The sequence below is a fragment of the Pimephales promelas genome, chromosome 4 (genome assembly GCF_988280905.1).
Source record: "Pimephales promelas chromosome 4, fPimPro1.hap1.1, whole genome shotgun sequence".
Taxonomy (NCBI): domain Eukaryota; kingdom Metazoa; phylum Chordata; class Actinopteri; order Cypriniformes; family Leuciscidae; genus Pimephales; species Pimephales promelas.
In genome coordinates, this window is record NC_142772.1 from 10141361 (window position 1) to 10166676 (window position 25316).

Genomic DNA, 25316 nt, shown 5'->3' on the forward strand with positions numbered 1-25316 from the left:
AGGATCTCATTGAAAAGCTTCTAAAAGAATTTAATTGAAAACCTTTTTAAAATCATATTTAAAAAGGGTCCAAGTGTTCTGTTACGGGGTTGAACTTCAAAACAACTTTCAGTAAGAAAAAACACTCAATATCGATTAGAAATTCATGCCTGAGGTGGGAAAATGCATTTTCTTAAAGGTTTGACTAATCCACTATCACATGAAATGATCAGAAATATAACTATTTGAGGTTAAAAAAAAAAAAAAAAAAAAGTATGACCAAAAAGGTACCCATCTCAGAGAATCACCCGTATACGACCTAAAATGCAAATGAGCTGCATATCCCCGCCCTGCCTTTGGATGAGGGCGTCACTTGCATACCTATGGCAGTCGGTAAGCAGAATGGCTGAGAGAGTGAGAGACCCGCTGTTTTGAATGTCATTCAGCGTACGTTTGAATCGGAATATATAAATAGTCTCTGATCAGACCCAGATGACGAAGAGACTGCGGCAGAATAAACACAAACGAGAATGGTCCAGTTTGTGTCGGTATGGTTATTTGATACATTTATGTACTTATAGAGTTGTAATCGTGTCCCCTTTGAAATTATGGATGTGCAACACACAGACAAACACTAACGTTGGCTCAATTTTTTGAAACTACATACACATACTGTGATAAAGTTTGCTACGTACAAGCAAAATTACATTTATGCGAGGGACCTGTTGCGTCATGTTTACTTGTCATACAGGTGCTTCTGTGGCAGAATGTGAGAAGAATGTGAGAATCTAATTAGAAAACAGTGTAACAGCTACGTGATGACCAAATGTGTTTGTCAGAAAATATAGAACATTTTTAAATAGTTTTATATACACTTTTACCTACCACACGACGAAGCATATACTGTATTATTCCCTTGTGCAGCTGCAGGGTCGTGTCGTGGCGCACTTCTCAAAAATAACTCCAGGTGTAGTGTTAAAACACGCTCCTGAACACCAATGAATGAACTCCAAAATACAACACAGCCGGGGAGTATCCAATAACACAAACCGTAGTCAGAGTTAAAAGAATAACTCAAAAAAAATAACTCTTTCACACTTTTTTGCCTAACTCATGATTTTTCAACTCTTGAAATTTGCTGTGTGAGATTTAAACTATTCTGAGGGGGAAAAAAGTTAGTCTCTTTTTTCCCCCTTAGAATTGGCCTGCTACGTAATTTGCAATTGCCAGTTTATATCTCACAATTCTGAGAAAATATGTCAGAATTTCGACATATAAACTCGCAATTATGTGTTATAAAATCAAAATTGCGAGATGTAAACTCGCAATTGTGAGAAAAAAGTAAGAATTGTGAGATAAAAAAAAAAAATCGCACTTCTGTCTTTTTTCTCAGAATTGCGACTTTATATCACGCAATTCTGACTTTATATCTTGCACATTCTGACTTTATATCTCGCAATTCTGACTTTATATCTCTAAATTGCAAATTTATTTCTCACAATTCTGACTTCATATCTCACAATTGTGAGATAAAAAGTCACAATTATTTATTTATTTATTTTTATTCAGGAAACAAGTTTCCATACTAATAACATTGTCTCCTCTTATATGGTGGAATAAAATGGGAACTAAAAGTGACAAGACAAAATATTTTCAATGCACTAACAGGGTACAAATCCGTATGTTATCTGGCACACCATGGAATGCTACAGTTATGGAATGCTACAGTTATGGAATGCATGCCTAAAAAATTAAAATAAATAACCAAATAATATTAAATTACATGAAAATAAAACATTTAAATAAAATAAAATAACATATTTAACAAAGTTAAACTGAAATGCAATTAAGAGAAAAATGAACTTGCAAAGACATTATTGTGACGTTGTGCGGAGAAATAGAGCTGAGGGCGGCTGGATCCAAACGCAGTGTAGCTTTAATAAAAAAACTTGGAACAGGAAACAAGACAAGAAGCAAGACTCGAGAATTCAAAAACACCAACGTTCACATACATAAATTCAACAACCAACCAAGACAGGGCAGAAACACAGGGCTTAAATAATCAAGGACAAACGAGCTAGACAAGATAACAAGGGGGCGTGAGAAATAAGAAACACCTGGGACAAATAATCGACGGGGAATCACTAATAACGAAAACACACAAAACCACATCATGACAATTATACTCTCTAATAAAAATGTTAGCAAAAATGATAGCTTATCTGACAAATGACACAGATGTTAAGAGGTTCACAGTGAGATGCTATTTCCCACCTGCCAGGGTGGCAATCTGTGTTGTCTCTCTCCAGACCTCAGCATTGCTCCCACCCCTCCACATGTTGTGCTTGGAGCTTAAGGAAGACCTCCCACTCCAATGTTTTAATCCTCTGTCGCTCAAAAACCACATTCTTCATTCTCCTCCTATTCCATCACCATAACACCTTTTCTTCATCTTACCTCCCCTCTCACTCTCTACACTCCTCTCTGTTCTGCTATGCCCTTGTTCCAGTTACTGCTAGGTTAACATAAACACGTGACTCATATTCACATAGAGCCGATTCTTCTCCTCCATGCAGGGGAGTGAAAAAAAAAGAAAAGAAAGAAAAACATAATTTTTTTGGCAAAGGCTGGCAAGACTATACAATATCAGGCCTTGTTCTTCAAACCTGCATGAAGAAGGTGTAGCTTCATGCAGAATTATGATGCTAAATAAAACATACTAACAGCTTACATTCTCCTGTGCAGATTCAAAATGAGACATTGAAAGAGAACTTCAAATATTAAAGAGGGGCAGGCAAGCATCGAGAGAGAAAGAGAGAGAGAGAGAGAGAGAGAGAGAGAGAGAGAGAGAGAGAGAGAGAGAGAGAGAGAGAGAGAGAAACTAAATTTGAACATTTACTTTTTTCTTTCTTTCTTTGCATTTACATATGTATCAAACACTTTTATCCAAAACAATTTACTCAAAATATTCCCATTTAGTTGATGTATTCATTGGGAATCAAACCCATTGGCATTGCTAGAACCATTCTGTATTATACAGAATAAAGTGTAAAGTGTATTATAGAAAATAAAGTCTTATAAAAGTGCACTTTATTTAAAAGGTTCATAATTTTGTTTTAGAGTTTTCCTACAACGTTTAAACATCAAAGGTCAAAAAACACTTTAATTTTCTCATAATATACATCACTCATCACCACATTTTTCAATTCAGTTTATCGGACGAATCAGTCTTTCTAAATCCATCGTTTTCGAGAGCCTGCTCTGCTTTGATTGGCCAGACGGCCCAGTCTGTTACGATTGGTCTACCGCTTACAGCACTTGTCGGAAGCTAAACGCCATTACCATAACTGAATGACCCTTCGCTAAGCCACGCCCGAAAATTGTCACTGGCCAATCGTGTCTTAGCAACCGTAACTAGGCGCGGGAGGTCTGGTAAGCTTTCGAGCGAGGGAAACATGCTGAAGCATTGTGTGTATGGATTGTCCAAATCTGATACCTGGTATCCTAAAAGTTTGGATGGGGGAGAGGAATTGTTTTCCTTCCTGAAAATCTAAAAAGCCAAGGGGAGAAATGATGGGTGTGATCAAGCAGTGTGGGAGAGCCATTCACAACTAAATGTCGACATGATTAACAAAAACACCTATTGCTTGGAAATATTTAGGGTTCTTTGGTTATATTTTAATGTAAAATTAGACGATTAAAGACAAGACGGAGGCTCACTGCGCCCAGGATGCAGTGGAACGGGCGGAGGCAAGGCTGCGGCATAGCACCCTGGTGGGTACGGTGGCTACTGGGCGGGCCGGGATTGGTAGTAATCCCAAGCCATGCTACAGCAAAGCCAGAGGAAAGGAGAAGCGGAAGCTTATCCAGGAGGAGGTACGAGCCGAGGTGGAGGAAGCTCGCTTCAGCAGAGTGGTGGGCATGTCCAAGCAGGGGGCCTGGACAAAGTGGGAGCAAACAGCTGGCCGTAAAATCACTTGGGCAGAACTTTGGAAGGCGGAACCACACCATTTCAAGTTCTTGGTCCAGTCAGTGTATGATGTCCTTCCTAGCCCTGCCAATCTGTTCACCTGGGGCCTGGTGGACTCACCTGCTTGCCAACTCTGCCAGAAAAGGGGATCATTAGAGCATATCCTCAGCTGCTGCCCGAAAGCCTTAGGAGATGGGCGTTACTGTTGGCGCCATGACCAGATCCTGAAGGCAGTAGCAGACACCATCTGCATTGGCATTAACATTAGCAAGCAGCATCATCCAACTAAGTCTGCAGTTGCCTTTGTTCGAGCAGGAGAGAAGCCTCAGCCCCCTAGAAAGACCCAAGGGGGCGTGCTGGCAACAGCAAGAGACTGGCACCTCCTGGTGGACCTGGGGACGCAATTGAGGTTCCCAGACACAATTGCAGTCACAACACTACGACCGGATATGGTCTTGATGTCTGCAGCAAGCAAGCAGGTGGTGTTACTTGAACTAACGGTCCCCTGGGAAGAGAGAATGGAGGAAGCCCAGGAAAGAAAGAGGGCCAAGTACATTGATCTGGTAGCGGAGTGTCGGAGGAATGGGTGGAAAGCCCGCTGTGAGCCGGTGGAAGTGGGCTGTAGGGGCTTCGCTGGCAAGTCTCTACACCGGGTCCTGGGACTCTTAGGGATTTGTGGACTGCACAGGCAAAGAGCCATCAAGAACATTCTGGAAGCCGCTGAAAAGGCAGCACGATGGCTCAGGTTAAGGAGGGGGGACGCGTGGCATAGAGCGCTACCTGGACACAAGTCGGGGCTTGATCACCCCCTGCTGGGTCGCCCGGGTTGAGGGTGTCTGATGTAAAACCCATAACACCCCATGACCCCGGGAGCATCACTGACGATGTGTCCAGGTTGCACCACAAGGTGTATTCAAGTACTAATGTAAAATTAGACGATTAAAGACAAGACGGAGGCTCACTGACATACTTTAAAATATATTTCAGCATTTTGTTAATCGACGGCCTACTACCCCTGACTAAGTAACTTTGACCCAATCCAATCGCGGCTCTCCCGGTGTTAGTGTTATTCCACAAGATTTAAGGATAAGCTGTTTGATTTATAATTTTTAGGATTATTTTCACATTTCACAAACTCTGCTGTGCATGAGCATAGCTGTTCCTCAATTTGTGTTTCCCATTTGAATGGTCAGCATATGAGGTTTGCGCTGGGACTATAAGCTTTAGCTTCAATTTTTAAGTAATTATTCTCTAATCGGTTGCATATTATGTCGTGAATATATCCCTCGAATGGAATACTGCAGTCCCTTTTGTCTTGCTCTCTCAGATATTTCACATGTTTGCCAAAAATTACTAATTATCTCATTGGGAAATGTATGACACCAGTGCATACACACTGTAATAGATGTGCTACAGTAGCCGCGAAAGCTTGACAGGCGTGGCAACAGTAACTAGGAGGGTGGGGCTTAGCGAAGGGTCAATTACATTGCTATAGTACTTGTACACACTATGAAGACAACATCGATTTCCATATCAGTCTGAGTGCGAGTTTGATTATAAAACATTAGAATAAGTTGTTCAATTCGCAATGACGACTTGAGAAGGACGTTTCTCAGTGATACGATACTCGTTTTGAGGTAAATTATGAGATGTTGCAACTGTAATTCCTCACCATCAGCATTAAGTGAATGTCCATCAACAAACTAATTTCTAATTTATTGAGGTGAACATGTGGGAACTGTATCATAGGCTTTATTATTTTACTCATAAATTGAAAAACCCCATTATAAAACCCCTAAGAAAATATTGGAGGGAACCAGGGGGTGGGGATTTGACATCATACCTGCACCACTCTGGATCAACAAAACTTAATATGTGGGTTCACACTTTTCAGTTAAAAAAGGTCTTATTTAGTCTTGTTTTTAAGAAGTTTTTTGCAGATGTATTGCATATTTTATGTCAACTGGAGCACTTTGGCATGTATGTTTAGTTTGAATTGAACTATTTTGTTGTTCTAATTATTTGAACACTAAGTTAATTTTGTTAATATTTTATACAATAACTAATTCAACACCAGTTTCAAGTAATGATTCCCAAATAATAAATCCTGATTTAAACATTTGGTAACACTTTAGTTTAGGGTCCAATTCTCACTATTAACTAGTTGTTTATTAGCATGCGTACTAGGATATCGGTTGTTTATTAGTACTTATAAAGCACATATTAATGCCTTCTGCATGACCATATTTTTCATTCTTTAATCCCACTCAATACCTAAGCTTAACAACTACTTTACTAACTACAGTATTAACAAGCAATAATTAGGAGTTTATTAAGGCAAAGGTTGTAGTTAATAGTGAGAATTGGATACTGTAGTCTGGCTTTTATACCTTAAAATTCTTTACACCTTAAAATTAATAGCACACCTCTTCTCAACAAGTTGCATGATTTTCTTATTATTGATGTCTGTAACATAAATGTGGTGGTCAAGTTATGTGAGGAGGGTAAACATTAGCCCTAATAACTTTATTTCCGGACTATAATTAGATGGTCTAGAGAATAAAAAAAAATAAAAAAAACAGAAACGAACAATACAAAATAATAAAAAACAATAAAAGACAATTATATTTTCTCGTAGGTGCAAAATGTAAGTATTATTCATAAATATAAACAGAGGATGTAATGTAAATAACAGCTAAACAGCTAACACACATTCTCCCCTCAGAAGTCTCTAAACTCATCGTTTCCAATCACCCTACTACCTGTCCACTTGATCTTATCCCCACTCATCAACCACATCATCAACACCTCTCGTCACTATGGTACCTTGACAGCATTTAAGCAGGCTCGGGTAACACCACTGCTTAAGAAACCCACTCTGAAAACAGCACATCTAGAAAATTACAAACCGGTATCCCTTCTTCCATTCATTGCTAAAACACTTGAACGAGTTGTTTTCAACCAAATCTCTACTTTTCTTACACAGAACCACCTCCTGGACAACAACCAGTCTGGTTTCAAAAACGGGCACTCGACTGAGACTGCCCTGCTCTCGGTCACTGAAGCTCTGAGACTGGCATGAGCAGCTACCAAATTCTCAGTTCTCATCTTGATGGTTCATGCTGTGTTTGACACAGTTAACCACCAGAACCTTCTGTCAGTCCTAAAGATGAAGGACATCTTAAGTACAGCACACACAGGACGCAACAGTGTCATAGAGGGCTGATGAGTCTAAGTCGCAACATCTAGCAACTGGAATGCCTCAGGGCTCAGTGGTTGGACCACTTCTCTTCTCCATCTACAGTACATGTCATCACTAGAATCTGTAATTCAGCAACATGGTTTTTCCTATCACTGTTATGCTGACGGCACACAACTCAACCTTTCATTCCAACCAGAGGACCCAACGGTTGCTGCTCGCATCTCAGCCTGCCTGACAGACATTTCTGGCTGGCTGAAGGACCACCACCTTCAACTAAACCTTGCGAAGACAGAGTTGCTTGTGGTCCCGGTCAACCCAAAACTACACCAAAACTTCTCCATTCAGCTAGGTTCGTCATCCATAACTCCATCAAGATCAGCCAGAAACCTTGGAGTTGTGTTTGATGAACAATTGAACTTCACAGACCACATTGCTAGAATTGGCCGTTCCAGCAGATTTCTCTTATTCAACATCAGGAGGATCTTCCGATCAGAGCATGCTCCTTGTCCAAGCACTTGTTCTATCCAGACTGGACTATTGTAATGCTCTTTTGGCAGGTCTTCGAGCTTGCACTGTCAAACCTCTGCAACTGATCCAAAATGCTGCAGCTAGAGTGATCTTTAACAAGCCCGGAGAGAGAACACGTCACTCCTCTCCTCAAAAAATTGCACTGGTTGCCAGTTGCTGCTCGCATTAATTTCAAGGCACAACCACTGGCTCTGCTCCCTTTTACCTAAACACTTTACTGCAGACGTGTGTGCCATCCAGAAGCTTGAATTCTGCAAGTGAACGTCACCTCGTGGTGCCATCTAAGAGAGGCACAAAATCAGTTTCACAGACATTTTCCTTGAAAGTGCCCTGCTGGTGGAATGATCTAACTCATCCCAAGCTGCTGAGTCCATAGCCATTTTCAAGAAACGGCTGAAGAAGCATATTTTTCGCCAACACTTGAGCCATTAATCCTACCACCTTCTTTTCTTCTCTTCTCTTCTATTCTACATCTATTAAAAAAATTAATAAAAAAAAAATATATATATATAAAGTAGATATTAAATATACATTATATATTAAAGTATATATTAAATTTACTTTAGATATTAAATATATATAAAGTAGATTATCTATTAAAGTAGATTAAACTGGTAATTGTAACACCACTTGCATATTGTTGGGTAACACTTTAGAATACGGTTCCTTTGTTAATGAATAACTACATAAGAACTGATGAGTAACACAATATTAACAATCTAGTAACTATTATTAACTAACAAGAAACTCTGATTAACAAACTAGTAAGTAATAGCGTACAGACGAAAGTGGTAGTTCACTAAGTAATCAATAACTACTATTTTTTTAATACTTCACAGAGAACTACTGAAAAAGTTTATTAACAATCTAGTAACTACTATTAACTAAAAGAAACTCTTATTAACGAATTAGTAAGTAATAGCTCACAGATGAAAGTGTTACTAGATACTTCTGTGGGATTTACTAATTATTTGGATTCGTATTATAAAGTGAAGATCATTGGAACTAACTAGTAATGACTCGAGTATTACTAAAGACATTTTCTAAAAGTATACTAAAGTTCACCAAAAACGTTGATCTCTAAAGTTCATCTCAAACGTTTGCACAAATCATGACTAGATCATGTAGTAACACTTGAGTCATTACTAGTAAGTTCCAATGATCTTCACTTTATAATACGGATCCAAATAATTAGTAATTCCCAGAGAAGTATCTAGTAACACTTTTATCTGTGAGCTATTACTTACCAATTCGTTAATAAGAGTTTATTTTAGTTAATAGTAGTTACTAGATTATTGATAAACTTTTTCAGTAGTTCTCTGGGAAGTATTAAAAAAAATAGAAGTTATTGATTAGTTAATAGTGAACTACCACTTTCGTCTGTGCGCTTTTACTTACTAGTTTGTTAATCATTTCTTGTTAGTTAATAATAGTTACTAGATTGTTAATATTGTGTTACTCATTGGTTCTTGTGTAATTATTCATTAACGAAGGAACCGTATTCTTAAGTGTTACCTATTGTCCTATTGTTAGTTTGATTGCTTCTATTGCTCTCCTCATTTTTAAGTCGTTTTGGATAAAAGCATCTGCTAAATGATCAAATAAAACTGAATTGTTATATGTTGTTAACATGATACACGGGAGACATGCATTTGTAAAAGAAAGACAAAACTCATAAACCTGTCTTTCCTGTCTGAACAAGCCTTAGATAGCACAGATACCTCACCACTATCTGAAAATGGCATCATGCACATGGAGCACAAGACAGTGCTACTCAATGTAAAAAAGAGAATTTTCCTGTCACTTGCTTCTGAGACAAACACACTTAAACATTGTTACAAAGACTCTAATTAAACCAAAGAAATAATGAAATTCTTAATATGCAATCATACAAGTCTTTAGTGTTCTTAATCATACTGTATTTAAATCAGAATTCCCACATTTCCCAATAAATATCCATAGCTACCAAGCGGTGCACAAGAATATATTCATTAGAAGCCAAGTATATTCTATAATCGAAACAAAGCCAAAATCTATTTTTAAGCGATGCTTGTCGTGAACTCCAAGGACCAATAATAACATTGATGTGAAATGGAGAGCACAAAATGAGCAAAATTAAGGAAATTGACCTGAGGCGCAGCAACTTTGAGTAAACTAGTGTTTTGCAGTATGACATGTCCATTTGGAGGCAACAGATATTAGTCTCTACTGGCCTGTTAAAACTATGCAGGATGGCAAACAGCATAGTTTTGCCAAATTATTTTGCTGGCCAACTCACATTTGATACAAAGGCTATTGTATGAAACTATACAGAGCACACAAAAATAACTTATACATTATGACATATAGCCCGATATCTATGCATCTACAGTCTTCAAGTTTTATTTAAATAAGAGGGAAATCAAATGTGTTGTGTTGTTCTTTAGCAGTGCTATTAAATTAAGTGTAAATAGCTAAAACCATCACTCATACAGTACCTTATAATATTCAGAATCCAAGAGCACCAACTTGTCTGTATAGCAACCATGGGGCATCGTGCCACCTCCTCAGCCCTGAGCCAGGACAAACAGTGCCCCAGTGTGCCCAACTAGTCTTGCTGTTTAGTACTAAATGGAGCCCAACACAGCTTCCCAGCATGACCTGATAACCCAAAACATTCCAGCCTCTTGAAATATTATCAACCAAGATTAAAAATGTTTTTAATTGTGCAATAACTCATTTTAAACAAATAGGCCAATATGAAACATACTTGAATTAAAACATTGGCAAGGGCAGTGAGATCTGTAACTAATTACAGAGTAGCTGAGGTACACTTAAAAAAGTAAGTTCTTTAGCATGAAGCTTAACAACAAAAACAGTACTGTTTGTATATTGCATACTTTTTGGCAGTCACACTCAAGAAAAGGGGGAAGAAGGAATACCCACAGTAACCTATTCTATAACTAAGGACAAGGGACCATCAAGTCAAAAAGAAAATAGCCAGAATGGAAACATGGGCTATACATTTGGAACACTAACATATTATTGTTAATTATATCTCCAGCATATAGCATATGAAGTGCATACGCAATTTTTGTAATTTGCCACATACATGGAACAATTGAGATGTTTAGAATTGAATGCTAGTCATATCTATATATGGCAGAAATAGAAAAAAGTATGCTATGCTATTCTACACCTAAACCTTCGATCACTAAATCCATACTGCTTTGGAGCAGTAATGTGCCTCTTGAGAACAAGGGAGTGAGTTTACCCGCATAGCTCTTACTAGCTGGCCTCCGTTACACTCATCCCCCTAAATCTCACTCCCATGCGGGTTACGGCACCAATGTAACCCCTCCGGTCCTACTTGCACAAAGCGGGATTCAAGCGGGCGTTATTGGCATTGGAGGCGGGCGTGCTAACAAGGATGCTAAAGGCCGCAGTCTCTAGGATCAATTGCTAGGGCGCCTCTTGAGATCAGAGGAGTGAGGTTTACCCGCAAATCTCTTACAAGCTGACCTCCGTTACACTAATATAGCCAAATTCAGTTTTTTCTGCTTCAATCAACAACTAACTAAACGAGCCCCAGAGACAGACCTCCCTGCGAAGGCGTCGTCAAGTAGACAGATCCTCAGTGAAGACCATGAGAACCAAACAAGTCCTCTGCACAGACACTATGGTCAGCTTCAACTCCACAATCAGACTTGTTATGCAGCCTTGTCATTAAGTATCTTTCGCTCAATAATGACATTTTTAATGCAAATATGACATTGTTTAAGATGTTATGACATCTTGACATAAACCATATGATCAAATTGAATCAAACCATATGATTGTCTTTTTAGAGCAGAATTGAAGTCTATTTACATCGAGTCATTATTTTCCTGTTTATGACTGTAAAGCTACTTTGAAGCAATCTGTATTTTATAAAACTGTGGAGTGCAAAAAGGAGTAGACGAGAGACGGGAATGCGTCGAGTCAGCTTTACTCTCCACTTCAATAATACAGAACTCAACACCGTGAAATCCACACAACAACATTACCCCGGAACCACTAACTACTTCCCCATCTCTTAAAGGTATATTCCCTAGGTGAATTAGTGAATGTCTCTCAGTGCTATTTGTGGGTCACCACACAGGCCCCCCCAGAATTCACCCATGAACAAGTCCAAAACTAACAGGCACCCGCCACAGAACATAGGGCGCTATTCACCAGTGCCAAACAGGTCATGTAAAATCATGTAAAATGTAAAATGTCATATAATGCATTATTGAACCACATTCACGATTTCCCACAGCATACGGTGAAGTAACATACCAATTAACAGGTTTAACTGCAGTATTATACAGTCTTTTCCTGTATAAACCTTTTTTTACAGTGTAGGGGTGAAAGAAAACAGTTGTAATTGATGAATTCACAATTTAATAACCTAACCAAATTTTTTTACTTTTACTTTAGCATTTTTTACTTTAGCATGGCTTTTTACAGTCTTTTTCTCAAAAAACGTCAAACAGTTTTTTAAAGTGCAGGGAGTGAAAATATGTAAAGCAAGACTCAGTTATCTTTACTGACATACAGTATTCCTCCCGGACTCGACTGACACTTGACCACTGACTTGAGCACCGGTCCTGGATGCTTTTTTTTACTGTGGCCTTTCAGACAGAGGCCAGACATGTCTGCACGACTGCCAGATTGGACAACATATAACAGCTGCTCAAGTGCTCCTTAACTGGGAAGAACTTCACGAGTGATAATCTGAGGATCTGTTGGACATGAATGCAATCATCACTTGAATGACTGTGAAAGACCCATTGCCATGATGCTAACATGTATGTAATCTTATTATTGGAGACATTATTGTTGTGCATTTGAGATACATTCCTGCTTCCAACATCAACCTTTGTCAATGGAATTCTTACTGTGATAGTATCTACAGTGATGGGTGGCCAACAGAACATCTTATCAGGGCAGCTCATCCTTCGGATCCTCATCATAATGAACACACACACACAAGCGCCTCTCCAAACATGTATGGACTGGAATAGATAATGGGGTCTTTGTGTCGACTGGTATCAGCTCATTTTGGAGATCTGAATCTGTTTCGTGTTTGCACGCATAAGCCTGTATACAAAGGACGTGTTCCTGGATCCTCATCCTTGTTCATTAATAACCCAGTAATCCCATCCCAACAAAGATGTTGATCCAGGAACATGACCTACTTGGAAAAATCGCACATTGATTTTTCAGCATATAGTGAATGGGATTTTGCTTTCCTAAACAATGGATGGGGCAGAAGCGGTAAGATGTGAAAACAAGCATTATTCCTGCAATTTTGTTTAGAGCTGAAATAGCATATTTTACCTTTAATTTCAAATTGTATTTAAGTTTCTTAAGGTACAGGTCTTATTGTTCACAATTCATTAGTTCACAACACATTATAAAAAAAAAAAAAAAAAAAAAAAAAAAAAAAACACGATTTAGTTATTTTCTCAGGTGTGTTTCCCAGATACATAGCTCATAGACTATAAAAAAACATGGACGACGCCCCTTCGCTCTTTTCCATCAGAGAGAACTGAAGTCACCAATGTCCCGATATGGTGCTGACATCTTGGAATTTGAGTCTGCGCACTTGCGTTTTTGGGAACAGATATGCGCAGTCGTCTGCAGGAAGTAAAGCCGCAAAATCAAAGCCGCGCCCTCATTCTCACTGAATCAAATGCAAGCACAGTGGCCTCTGTCTGCTCCGTTCTTCTCATAGACAGTAAAAGAAATGGACAGAACGATCTCATTGGAACTCCATTGACACGATTGAAGCCCGTTTTTGGCGATTTTTTAGCACTTCCGTCCATGACGCGCAGACTCAAACAGAGCTTGACTACGTAGATGTGACGAGAGCAACCCGTCTGTCTTCTAATGCTGTGGCATGAGAAATTTAAATCATTCCTTTCCGAAACATGCAGAGGCGGAGGGTGTGAATAGGAGCTGTCCATAAGCTAGGAGGGGACAATTCTGCTAGGTATTCTGATTAATTATTTTGTCATTTTGCCTCCATATTTCCCCGATTAAGCGCAAGCTTCTTCTCCTGTCCATACGGTAATCTCTCTACTGTGCGACAGAGAGTCGCGTAGGTATGACGCAATCGTTAGCCTACTTTCACTAAAACTGCTTCTACGGGGCCATAACATAAGCTACAAGGTAATGGAGCATTTTATACATTGTTGTGTTTCTTTAGAAACAAATAAAGGACAAATGGGGTCTTCAAACGCCTCAGATGTAAAGTTATTCGCTGTCAAAGTGACGCCAAAATGAATGGGAGTCAATGGGAATGCTAACGCAAGTGAAGTTCTGCTACAAGATGGCAGCTGGATTACCCCCTTGGTTCTTCTCCAATGATGTCTGCTGATTGCAGTACCTCGTTAAAATAAGGTAGGGTCCCATTGAATAACACGGGGAGGCGGGGTTTGGGGGGGGGGGGGGTATAGTTATAGCTACATAACTACCATAGTGCAATCATTGAAGAAATAAACAAGTTGCAACGGTTTTCCAAAACAGTAACCTAGTAACTTCATCATCAAAAAAACACATTGGTTCAGCAATATAAAAGTGTCATTCATTAGTCCTGTAGGAAGTGGAGTGATAACTTCTGCAAATAAATCAGTCTGAGATTGAATTAATGGACCACTTTGCATAAGCATTATGTTTATAATGTGTATGACCAAGCGGTTTGTCAATAGGCATTCAGTCTTACGTTTTAGTATCAAATTAGACCAATCTACATGTAACTGACTTAAAACAGTTATGAACATTCTTGAAGAAAAAAATGTGATGACTAATGTAGTGTTACAAATGTATTAAAATGTTTCAATTAGATTTCCAATACTATATAAACTGAGGGCGTTTATTAGTGTGAATTTTGTAACTAAGGTAAATTATGTCACAAACCTGCCTGTTCATGTCTGTCCTGATCTCTCGATTGTAAGTTAAATTGATCAGAGCACTGAGACGGTCATCTTTTGTTCTTATGCACTGCCTGGCCATTAAGCTCTATGATAATGTGAAGGTATGGGTGTTACGACCCTGCGTTCTGCTTGCTCGCCTGCTGGTGGCGTAGTTGTTCAGAGAGCGTGGGAGATTACGCACACCTGCTACCTGATTATCTTCAATTGTGAAGAGGATAAAACCTTGGATCAAACATCTCCTCTTCACTTCGTCCATTGGACTGACAGCCTCTGGCGAAGTCATTTGAACCTTTTGATTTACAGCCCATACCAACCTTCTTTTACTCCCCAACCGGATTATGATTTTTCCCCTTTTGATTTGAAACCCTAGACTTTGTTATATTCAGTTAATTGTGATTTTTGAGGACAAATAAAAACTTGCAAGTTATTTTGTTGTACTTGTATCTCTTTATGTACGGTCGAAACAAGCTGGCCGTAACATAAATTGGGAGTCTCGTCCGAGATCCTATTGGGGTAGGAAACGTTGGTGAGTATGGGTTGTATGTGTGTATGTTTTTGTGAATGGTTTCCTTTATAAATGAGAGCTCTGGTGAGTTAGAGTGTTTCCAGCTGGATTGTGAAAACGATCCTTCCGACGGAGCACTGTTTGTTATTTTGTTTTGATACAATAATGCTGATTGGATTACCATCTATACATGACACTTTCATGCTGATGAGATCAGGGCTGGGGAATTTGCGGCAACGATTTGAATCCTGTGCTTCATTTACATGCTTTGTTTCAGTGTGTCTACACCTTTATGTAACTCCTCCCCCTTGTAAGGTATATTAACAGTCTGTATTTTAGTTTAGTCAGATTGGCTAAGATTTTTGGACGAAGCAGACTACAGCAATGCAACAGCAATAAAGAACAGACACTCTAGTCTCCTGTTCTTCGCTTCAGAGTTTTCAAACACTTTAGAAGAAAAAAGTTCATAACACTATAACTTGTAAGTCTAGTCTTATTGCTGTAAATAATTGAAACTGTATCGGAGTTGCACTCACGCCACACATCAATTTTGTCACGCACAGAAAAGGACACGGAGACTGACAGACAAGACAGAGCAGGTTAGTTTTGATATATAAAAAAAATCTCAGCTCTAAGATTCTGTCAATTTTATTACGCAATTCAAACAATACCATTGTGGAGCTTGTAAATGTTACACGACAGATCCCCAGCATACGTGAACCGATCATCTCTACTAGGTAATGGTAAAAGAATGTTATATTGCCCGTCCGCATACCGCCTCCCATGGCCGAAACTGGTATTATGACACCTGCCGGGCCGGGGCTAGTAATTTAGCACGCTAATTCAGGCTAATATCTCGGCAGCACTATAACTTGTCATTTTTTTAATGACATCATCAACCTTATTTCATCTCATTATTTTGATGAGTGTAGCTCATTTTTTTGGATATTTTAACCTCAATTCTTACACTTGGCACCTTTAAAACATGCATCCACCCCATCAATGTTGAGGATACAGATGGTATACTCAAAAAAATATTGTGGAGCGCTCTCAGAGTAGACTATTTTGTCATTTTAACTGACAAATAAATCGAGAAAAGGAGCGTAAAAGTGGACTTCAAATATCCTGTTGTGCCCTCTATAGGCCATGATCAGCGACTATAGTTGACGTCAAGCTTAAAGCATAATGGCAGAGCATTAAAGTTGAATGCTATACTAACAAGAAACTAGGATTCTATCTAGAAGACTTTACAGTGGCCACAACATGCATATATCCACAATAATGTATGTCTCTTTTGTCATTTTAAGTTTCACAAGGGTGCTCAAAAACACACTACAAGCCACAGGCTTCAACCCGACAAAGCGGCGTCATGTCGCAAAAGTGAGGACTTGGAGGCAGTTATCAAGGGCTTATGGTGTCATTTATACAAAAAGCCTGTTTCTCCTTTGATAGCCATTCAATGGTATATATTCTGACCAAATTATGTTAATGTAAAATTTTATAGACACTTTCTTTTATATGAGACATGCACACAAAATAAGTAATTTTACTCATTTTAAGAAATGTTTATGTTTTTCTAAATCTTTATAACTTTCTTCTTTGGGAAACAAACATGGGGGTCCAAATGCATTAAGGTTTGGAATGACATGAAGTTGAATAAATGATTATCCTTGACAATTATAATTAAAATGTTATATTATTTTACTTTTTGTGAACTATTATTTTACTCAAATATTGACAGGATTCTAGACATCTAGAGAGCATTGTACATGTTGTACAGAAATCTCTGAAAAGCTCTGGTTTTAAATAAAAAACGCACTTACTGTCAAGCACCAAGAGCTCACTACAGGAGAAACCCCCTAAAACCTGGACATAGAGGTGTGGGTCAAGAATAATAAACTTCACTTTGTACTCATAATTACATTTTCACATCTGGTAAATGTCAGCAGAAGAGAACAAAAAACAAAGGAGGAACTGCACTGAACTAAAGTTACCAAAGGAGGAGAAACCAAACTTAGCAATGTCTTTATCTGTAGTCCAAGGTTTTACAGAGCTATTGCTTGTTTTAAGGTTAACCATGTTTGCATAGCACATCTAGGCACAGAAACGGTTCATAAGAGTTATGTGAGTGGAACTAGTGAAGCATTTTATTTTTTTGGTAGACATGGTTTCATATTTTGTGATGAGGAAATTAAATTTTAAGTGAGCGATAAGCGTCCAAATACGTTTTTAGGGCTGTTGCAGGAATTTCTGTTAGCGTAGAAAAGACTAGACTCGAAGGACTTTATGAGAATAGATTTAATATATACAGTATTCCAGACATTTTTTGTGAAGTAAACAAAATGTATTTGTATCTTTAATCTTATACGATATAATTAATTTCTATATAAATCTAAGGAAAATCCAAAACACTGAGCAAAGTGGAACATCTTATTGTTTATATGTTAACTTCAAAACTTGTGACACACAAAATAGTCGTCACAGTGGTGATGACAGTGGAATTAGTGTGAGTAAAAAGTAAAAAGTAAATAAATAAACCAAAATCAGGCAGAGACTTTGTTTGGCCTACAAAAAAAATAGAATAAAATGAAGAGCATGACAAATAGGTTAAAAAATTAAAGACTCTGTATGACTTCTGAAACTTCAAACAGTGCACCTGGAAAACATCCTAATGCTCCATGTAGAGTTTTGAACATAATACTGAACATAATTCTGCAAAAGCTTGACTGTTTGTTATAGTAAAGCTTATCTTAAAATAACATACGGAATATAATGCAGAGGCGAAAAATGTATATATTTTGCTGGCAAAAAAAGCAAACAAACCACAAAATAAAACCAAACTATAATCAATTAAAAGTATGACAACATTTGATGCCACTCAAACCAAAATTACAATTTGTTTGGTTTATACTGCCCACTTGTGGTCAATCTGGAGGGTTTGAAAAATGGTGAATACCTCAACCATGGACACAGCTTCAATTTTCTCTTCTCTTCAAACCTGAGAACATCTTGGTGCACATATCTCTCTCTTTGTCTAAATAGTCCTTGTAGCACCTGTAAAAGATCAGTTGATTAGTTTAGCTTTCACATTCACACTTGCAAGAAGACTTGACAAAAATATTACAATGAATACTTACAGAGCGAGCTTTTTCAACAAGCTGTTGATGTCAGGATCAAATGGCTTGTTCGCCTGAGCAAGTGTGAGGTAATCTTGTGCTTTCTCATAGTCTTTCATGTCCAAACAAGCCTAAAAAAAAAGAAAGAAAGATCTAAATATCATATCAATACAACCATATGGCCTTGATTGGCAAACTGAACACAAATAAAAAGCCACAACTATGAAAACCTAATTGGAAGATTCTTTCCATAAGCTGAAGTATTCAGCAGCTCACAGAATATATTATCCTGTAAACTGCCTGTATCCATTTATTCTGTCTTTCTTGCAGGGGCGTTTGGACTGCGCCTCCCCACCTCTACACATAAAGGGTGATTCCACCGGTGGAGAAATGAATATATATTAAAAGTGGTTCATATATGTAGTAGAATAGTATCATAATTTTCTAATTTGGGTCCTTCTTGGCCGATAAAAGGCAGAAAATGAATTTTAAGTGCTTATGGATTGTAGACAACAATCCCCATAGTGCATTGCAATGCTGAACTCCGCAGGCCACTCCCACTACTCCGCCCATCAATGTAGACTAGAGTTGAGCTTCACTCTACGCCACCACCTGGAAATCATTTCACACAATAAAATCTGAAAATGTGTGCTAATATAATATGATGACGTAAGAGCACAATGGATTGGTGTGATTCTATATGGGCTTCAGACAATCAGCACACTTACTCTGATCTTTACTTAAATACTTAAAGGAACACTATGCAGTTGTTTTAGCTTAATTTAACAGCTTCAGAGTTATTTAACAGCTTCAGACTTCTTTCAGGTTGAATGGTTGAAAAAACTTGACAAAGCGCTCATTGCCGCTGCGATCAGTTTCAGTGGATTCAATTTGCACAATCTTCAAATTGACGCGAGCTTCAATCCATTGCAGGGACAGAGAGACTTGTTACGGTGAAATCACAAAACCCAATGCACAAAAAATATGTCCCTGCTTGAAATACAGCCACTAATAAAGAATCGGTTTTGATGAGGAAAATAAACTATACTACTAGTAGGGATTAGAACCCAGAACCTGTGACACACATGGCAAAATTCTGCCTCTCGACCATTAAAGTTCATGGGGATAATTGTCGGATTTATGCATTTAATCACGTGAAAATTCTCACCACTAACAATATTAGATCTCATTAAACGACAAATTAAACACAATGTACTATTGTATACTACTGTATGTAACACGTCACGCTCTGCATGACTGGTATTTACGACAGTAACGTTAAAAACAAGTACTCTACAGGATTCCTGCCTGGTGTCCCTTTAAGATTCCAGCATCAATATTTAACCAATCATTACAATTTAAAAAGAAAAAAATTATACAGTGACAATTTATTAATTTGTATAATTTGTGTTACATAAGAGAACACCTATTCAGTTGCACCTGCTTCCATTTACTAAGTTCAAAGGCTTACACGTTTTGAAAAATGTTAATAAAATAAATTTTTACGTCACATTTCTATGGAAAGAGTTTTCTATTAATATTCCGTGAAATTATGCAATCTGAGTTGGTTTGAGCATTCTCTCCTGTCTCACTATGCTGTTATCCTTTCAGTCAAAGCAACAGAGGGAGCTCACACACACAGTATATGTCATTTATGACATATGCGGATACATCAGTCCGGTATCAACAAAGGAAGCAGGGAGGAGAAAGAAACAACATGAAACAAAAATACACAATTTTAATGATATATGATAAGTTCTTCAAGCCGTCTCTGGTATTTTCTATAAGCATTTATTATCGCAATGGTTCGCATAAGTATCCTTTGGCATCCCATTAATATATTTCTGCCTCATATGGTGATCAAAATCCCCACCGGATCACAAATGTATTTTACATACAAAAAAAAAGCAAAGAGCGCTCCCATTATAATAACTAAAGCTCAGTGCAAACTCCTGTTATAATTAATGAAACACTGCACAACTAATCTCTCTACATTGTGTTGTTTTTATATAATGAGAGGATTCATAAACCAATCAACGTGCTTTAGCTAAAATCTATGAGCTCGCTCTAAATAAACTTCTTGTTGAGTGGATTCGAAGCAACTTAAACACATCTGATTGGCCATTAAGCTCACATGCTCAACAGATATGTCTGTAATTGACCACAATGCTAAACTCTGCAAAAACGCTCGCCTTGCTCTGTTCTGTGGTGCACGTTCGTGACTCTCCTGTTCGAACTCGTTCAACAAAATGAACAAATCTTTTTCCGAATCAATTCGTTCGTTTCTTTCGCCGAATTAACCAAATGACCCTGAAAAAGATTTGTTCATTTTGATGAACGAGTTCGAACAGGAGTGCATTACAGAACAGAGCAAGGCGAGCGTTTGAGCTTATAAAACTTAAACTTTGTTATTTATTTATAAAACGAGCGATCGTTTCGCTTGATAAGACCCTTATTCATCGCCTGGAATCGTTTAAAGCCCTTTGAACAAGTTTGCAGTTTGTACTTAGTTTCTTTTGGAACTTGAACCGTCTGGTTCCCACTGAAGTCCATTATATTTAGAAAAATCCTGGAATGTTTATCAAAAACCTTAATTTCTTTTCGACTGAAGAAAGAAAGATATGGACATCTTGGATGACATGGGGGTGAGTAAATTATTAGCAAAAGTTTTTTCAAAAGTGAACTACTCTTTTAAGAACTGCGCACTTCCTTAAGAACGAAAGAAAGACGAATTAAAGGAAGACCCAAGTCAATTCTTTGCCATAAATAACCGAAATCGCGATTTGGCTCAGTGTGATTATGAAATCTCAATTTTTTTTTATTAAATAAATAAGCTATATGCACACCATTTAGTGAAGAGGGGCTCTGTGATCAGTAGTAAATGCTCCTCCATCTCGGAAAGCACTGCAAGTTTAAATCACTTATTACGTGCAATCATGCATTTGAAAAAGAAACATGCGTCAAACACCTTTCCAAACTTAATGTATTCTATTCAATAATAAAGGCTATGCAATATTGAATAATGCAATATTCAGTTCCGGCATACCGCGCAAAACTAGTTTCGGCAAACGTGAACACAACAAATGTGCTCCGAGTTGCACCAAAATAATCGATCCGAGATCACCTGAACGAGGCAGTCTTGGTCTGAATGAAAATTACACCAATTGACTTTCAAGCAGTTTGGTTCTGGCAAGGAAGAAATCTGACCAGACGGACTAGCGAATCATGTAGCATAATTCATAATGTGAAATTTGATTCTCCCTCTAATTGATATGATATTTTTGAGATATTGATGCATTAACATAATTTGGTATGCTTTGAAAGTGAACCGAACCATGATGGAGAAAATGCAACATTGTAACAATTTAAGTTCCTGTTTTAGAACAAAAACAAATAAACTACAAGTCTGAAAACACCATTAATTTTGGTGCTTTTCTCAGCAAATATTAATATTTGTTATCAGCTAATTAATTTATCAGCAAATTATGTGATTTGACAATTTTGGCTTAATTGACAGCCCCAGATTTTACAGAGAAATATACTTTTTGCTTAAAAAAAAATTATGAACAGATTTTCAACAAAGGAGGTAAAAATGTCAAAATATTGCCCAACCTGGCCGCAGCGGAAGAGAGCTTTAGTGTTCTGGGGGTTGATATCCAGTGCTTTCTGGCCAAAGCAAAGTGCCTTCTGGGGTTTTTCCAGTTTAAGGTACGTGAGTGAGAGGTTGAGCAGGAAAAGCAACTTTATCTCTTCAAGACGCTGCTTCTCTTCATCATCCATGGGCTCACGATTCTGTAAAAGTGTCATGGCCTATACCATGGGACAACAGTATGTTACACTGAAAAAAAAATATCTCAGTCTATAGTTAGAATCAACTACTAATTTTATGACACATTTAAGCTGAATACCTGCTTGTATCTCTCTCGAGCATCTTCGTAGCGCTTCTTATTGTAGCAGAGGTTGCCAAAGCTCCGCTGTGTTTCCAGCACATTCAGCAAGGTGGACAGAGGAACAGTGTTCTGCTCTTCCTGGGGAACGTTGAAATCACAATCTTAGACACAACAAACAAAATTAAAGAGAAAGCTGAATGCATTTAATCTTACCAAAGTCAAATCCATGAAATCATCCACTTGCGCCGAGTCCAGAAAATCAAGGACGTGCACCTCATAGAGGACTGTGGCCAATGGAGGTATGTGTGGGGGGCACCCAAGATCCCCATAGGCATATTTGGGCTTAAAGAGAAAACGAGAGAACTCGCCTTTCTTCATAGTAAGAAGGCCGAGCTCTAGGCCATACAAAGTAACATCTACGGAGAAAGAGGTTTGAGTGTCTAGCACTAGACAAACAAGACAATATAAAGGAGAATCATAATGATTGTCATTCTAATTGGTCATCCTACCTCTACCAAGCTTCATCATTCGTGGATGTCTGAGGTGGTTGGTGGTCTCAAATGGTGCGTCAGAGTACTCAATGAAACCAGAGAAGTGAACTGTGGATGAAATGAGTTCATGTCGAGAAGCGAATGAGAAGCTAGCAAAAAAGGGAAATGCGTGACATGAAAGTATAACACAAACAATAAAAAGTTTTTGTTGTTGTTTTGTTGAAAGAAATTAATACTTAGCAAGGGTGCATTAAATTTATAAAAAAAAATGACATAATGTCTACTACCTAAAATATTAAGCACCAAAACTGTTTTAAACTGTTATAACAAAATGTTTCTTGAGCACCAAATCAATAATAAATGTAGCCTTGGTGAGCACAATAGACTTCTTTCAAAAACATTAAACCATCTTACGACCTCAATGTTTTGAACAGTAGTGTATGTTACGAATCATTTATCTCTGCACACTAGTGGACTACGAGAAACTGTAACTATGAATAATTAAAACTATGTTCAGTTCAGCTATTTACCTGATACAGATGAATGCATTGGTACGGGTGGGCCTTCCCCTGCATGGACAATCTCTTTGAGAATTCCTCCATCCCCTAATATGTCTTGCATTTGCCCTGCCAGACGCTGGAAAGGAGTCTAAGACAACAACAACAACAAAAAAGATTATTTACATTATTACAAAATGTATTACAATATGGCTTTATGCACAGCTGCACTACTTCGTGAACTTCAGCCAGCTCCCTTGTTTCCTGTCTTCCATTATTGGACGAACTGATAAATCCAGGTGTGTCTGATTATGGTTGTTGTGACTACTGAGGTCAGGCACACCTGAATTAATCAGTTTGTCCAATAATGGTAGACAGGAAACAAAGGAGCTGCCTGGAGTTCTGGAAGTAGTGCAGCTGTGCATAAAGCAAATTGTTTAATTCATGTTGAAACTAATTTATCTGAGTTGAGCAACATTTTTTACAATTTATAAAACAGTTAATTTTAGATACGCTGCCATATTTTGCGAAATGTGGCGGCATGAAACCCTGCTAACAGTAACGTATTTAATTTAACATTAACTCCCACTACCAAATAAACACCAAGAAGTACAACAGTGCACAGGGACTTGGTACCATGTTTTTTGGACCATGTTTAAACATTGGTACTCTTTGAAGCCTCTTGAAGTAGCACATTTACATGGCCCACCAATATGCTAATTGAATATTATGGTAGGCCCTGGGTAGGCCAGTAGGCCTATAGAGTTATATCAGAACCAAACTACTGTCTGATATCGTCATTATACCATGAACGTTACTATTGTACCACAACACTTTTTGTGCTTACACTGACCGCGTCAACGTCTGCAGGTCAACTCAACTCCAAGCCTGGCCACCACAAATAGTTCATCGTCATCATCACACGTGGAGGTTAAAAAGCTCTTGACTTTGTTTAACATTTATGTGCATTCTACAATGTGTAATTTGCGCAATTTTAGCCGTACACTTATATTAACTTACGTTAATATAAATCTCAAGTTAAGCACATATAAAGAGAAGTGAATTGCTAGCAAGCGTGTTTTGTTGTAAAAAATAAAATAAATAAATGCATCATTAGAAAATTAGCTTATTTACTGATGTGCAGTTACCTCGATTCCAAACTGACGACGCTCATTTGGAGCCATAAACTGTAATATTCTCGACGCCCTGCCGTTTGTTGACATTGTGCATTTGTTTTAAACTTTGAGCGGTAATTCTGCAGGTGAATTGTTCTCTCGAGTCTCTCATTGAATCGGTCACTGCTGCCAATGACACTTGCGCCAACTAGCGTCCGTCATATTCATATACCGGCCGGTAATTGCTGTTGAGAAATAAGCCACAATAAGACGCCTAGGTCAAATCTATAAAAACGGTTACTCTTTTCAACATACTATATTTGGGACTTGGGACACACTTTTTCTACTTTTACATACAACATACTATTTTAGGATGGATAGGGACGCATGCGCTGAATGGCGGATTTTCTCAAGAACACGTCCAAAACAGGGGAAGCTCATGAAATGAAACGCTAACCACTGGAACCAAAATTCCAGCAATATTAATCATTTGCATAGCCGTCTTTTTATTTTATTTTATTTTATTTTTTCGAAAGCAACATATGGAAGGAGAACGGTTATGTGCTAACAGTGTAAAACTGTGCAGTGCAGTGTGCGCATGTCATTACTTGACACATTGCGACTGTTTGGATTAATTGATCGAAAAGATTTTAGTAGGCCTACATTCACGTCAGCATGATCAATTCATGTTTATGTAACAAATCATTTTGTAACTTAATGTACCATTTGGAAGAAAACCTGTAAATACACTCATTGTTTAATTTATTAATTTATTTATTTTTTATTTTTTTATTGTTTTTTTTTTTTTTTTTGCCTAGATTCATGGGGAAGTTGAAAAATTAGGAAGTCTAGGAACATTACATGGTGTACTTTCATTTAAAAATGTAGCCTAATAATGTACAGCCGCTCAAACAAGATATTGACAAATGTAACCTAATGTTGTAGCATATTCCTTTGATGCACTGCTGAATTTCAGCATCATTACTCCAGTCTTCAGTATCTTTCAGAAATCATTTTAATATGCTGACTTGTTGCTCAAGAAACATTTATTTTATCATTGTTGAAAACCGTTTATATTTTTT

The 25316-nt window shown here is 37.9% G+C and overlaps 1 protein-coding gene across 1 annotated transcript; it reads right to left on the reverse strand.

Moving 5' to 3' along the window:
* Positions 1-17405: 17405 nt before the first annotated feature.
* On the reverse strand, positions 17406-24502 carry fkbp6 (FKBP prolyl isomerase 6). Its single transcript, XM_039662383.2, has 8 exons — positions 24268-24502; positions 23153-23270; positions 22641-22730; positions 22345-22547; positions 22150-22269; positions 21854-22051; positions 18263-18372; positions 17406-18179 (listed from the first exon to the last, which is right to left on the reverse strand). The coding sequence occupies exons 1-8, from the start codon at positions 24340-24342 to the stop codon at positions 18101-18103; spliced, it is 993 nt and encodes a 330-aa protein (XP_039518317.2). The 5' UTR covers positions 24343-24502; the 3' UTR covers positions 17406-18100.
* Positions 24503-25316: the final 814 nt, after the last annotated feature.

Coding starts and splice junctions, on each gene's coding strand:
- fkbp6 (XM_039662383.2), bottom strand. CDS start 24,342: ATGTCAACAAACGGCAGGGCGTCGAGAATATTACAGTTTATGGCTCCA. Junction 22,052..22,149: donor CTCGAGAGAGATACAAGCAG/GTATTCAGCTTA, acceptor CCCATGGTATAG/GCCATGACACTTTTACAGAA. Junction 18,373..21,853: donor CTCTCTTCCGCTGCGGCCAG/GTTGGGCAATAT, acceptor CTTTTTTTTTAG/GCTTGTTTGGACATGAAAGA.